At 62.9% G+C, this 1,553-nt stretch overlaps 1 protein-coding gene across 1 annotated transcript in view; it reads right to left on the reverse strand.

Moving 5' to 3' along the window:
• SKIV2L (Ski2 like RNA helicase) overlaps positions 1 to 1,553 on the reverse strand; it is an 18,444-nt gene that overhangs the window by 10,830 nt on the left and 6,061 nt on the right. The window contains 4 exon segments of the mRNA XM_025192865.1: positions 310 to 456; positions 807 to 913; positions 1,122 to 1,206; positions 1,337 to 1,483. Of these exon segments, the coding sequence (XP_025048650.1) occupies positions 310 to 456; positions 807 to 913; positions 1,122 to 1,206; positions 1,337 to 1,483 (486 nt within the window).

Below are 1,553 nucleotides of genomic sequence, written 5' to 3' on the forward strand. Positions count from 1 at the left end.
TGCGGAGGGCAGGGCTGGGTATAACGGGGACAGGAGCTGCAGATGGCTCTGAGTAGGTCAGGCCTGGGAAGTTCAGGCCCAGCATAACAGGGAGAGGAGCTGCAGCTGGCGCTGGGGCATTGGGCTGGGTATAAAGGGGACAGGAACTGTGACTGGCTCTGGAGCAGAGTAGGTTTGGGTGTAATGGGGACAGGAGCTGCAACACGCTCCGGGGTGGGGCAGGGTTGGGTATAACAGGGACAGGAGCTGCGGTTGGCGCTGGGGGTGCTGGTGGAGGGATATGGCTTCCTCCAGAGATGAGGGACACACCCCTGGGTGAGGAAGGTGCCACGGGCATCAAGCAACAGGAAGAGCTGGTCCTGGGTGCGCGTGCTGTTGCCCGTGTAGAGGAAGTGCTCCAGGGGCACAGGGCGGCGCCGTGTGCTGATCACAAAGATCTGCTTCTGCTTGATCCGCCTGGAGGAAGGCATGGGGGGGGGGGTCAGCACCCGCCAGACCCCCAGACTCAGCTGCAGTCCCCTGGTACACAGGCCCCCACACTGGGCTCTGGGGCGGGAGACCATGGGGGGCTGGAAAGGTGAGCATCAGCCCCCCCACGCCCAGTGTTACAACCCCCCACTGTGGCCTAGACCCCCCCCCACTGACACCCCCAGACAGGTGCCCCCTTCACCTCACAAGGCATGACACTCCCCCCATTTCTTACCCTCCCCTTCCCTTCCAGGAGCTCCATGCACTCCTCCCTGCCCCCCCAAAGACCCACAGACCGCCCAGGCCCTTCTGCGCCCCCAACCTTCCCCCAGACGTACCCGACCCAGTCGGCGAACTCGAGGGTGTTGGGGACAGTGGCGCTGAGCAGGATGATGTTGACATGCTCAGGCAGCATGATGAGGACCTCCTCCCAAACCACCCCACGCTGAGGGGGGCACAAAGAGGTGAGGCACCGACCCCAGAGACCGCCGCGCCCCCCACCAGGAACAGAAGTTGGCATGACACCCCCCAGAAATCCCCAAGCCATGCTGGGGGGCAGAAATAGGTGAGACACTGCCCCCTACCCCCTGAGGCCCCTGCTGGGGGGCAGGAGGAAGAGGGGTAGAAATACATGGGCCACTGCCCCATCTCACCTCAGCATCGTTAATGTAATGAACCTCATCAAAGATCACCCACTCCAGGTCCCGGATGGCATCTGACCCGTTGTACAGCATTGATCTGGGATGGGCAGACAGACCAACGGGGTCACCCCTGCTTGTCTGTGCCCCTCACTCCCAACCCACAGCCCCCTGCCCCCCAACCCTGCCAGTGCCCCTCACTCTCGACCTGCAGCCCCCCATCCCCTCACCGCAGGATCTCGGTGGTCATGATGAGGCAGGAGGCCTCGGGGTGCAGCTGGACGTCTCCTGTGAGCAGCCCCACATCTCCGAAAGTTGTCTTGAAGTCCCGGAACTTCTGATTGGACAGAGCCTTGATGGGTGACGTATAGATGGTCCTGCAGGGCGAGGGGGGGCATGGGAAGGGTCTCAGCTCACAGGGGTGGGGTCAAGTAAAGGGGGTGGGAT

Source organism: Alligator sinensis, unplaced genomic scaffold (assembly GCF_000455745.1).
Source record: "Alligator sinensis unplaced genomic scaffold, ASM45574v1 scaffold184_1, whole genome shotgun sequence".
NCBI lineage: Eukaryota > Metazoa > Chordata > Crocodylia > Alligatoridae > Alligator > Alligator sinensis.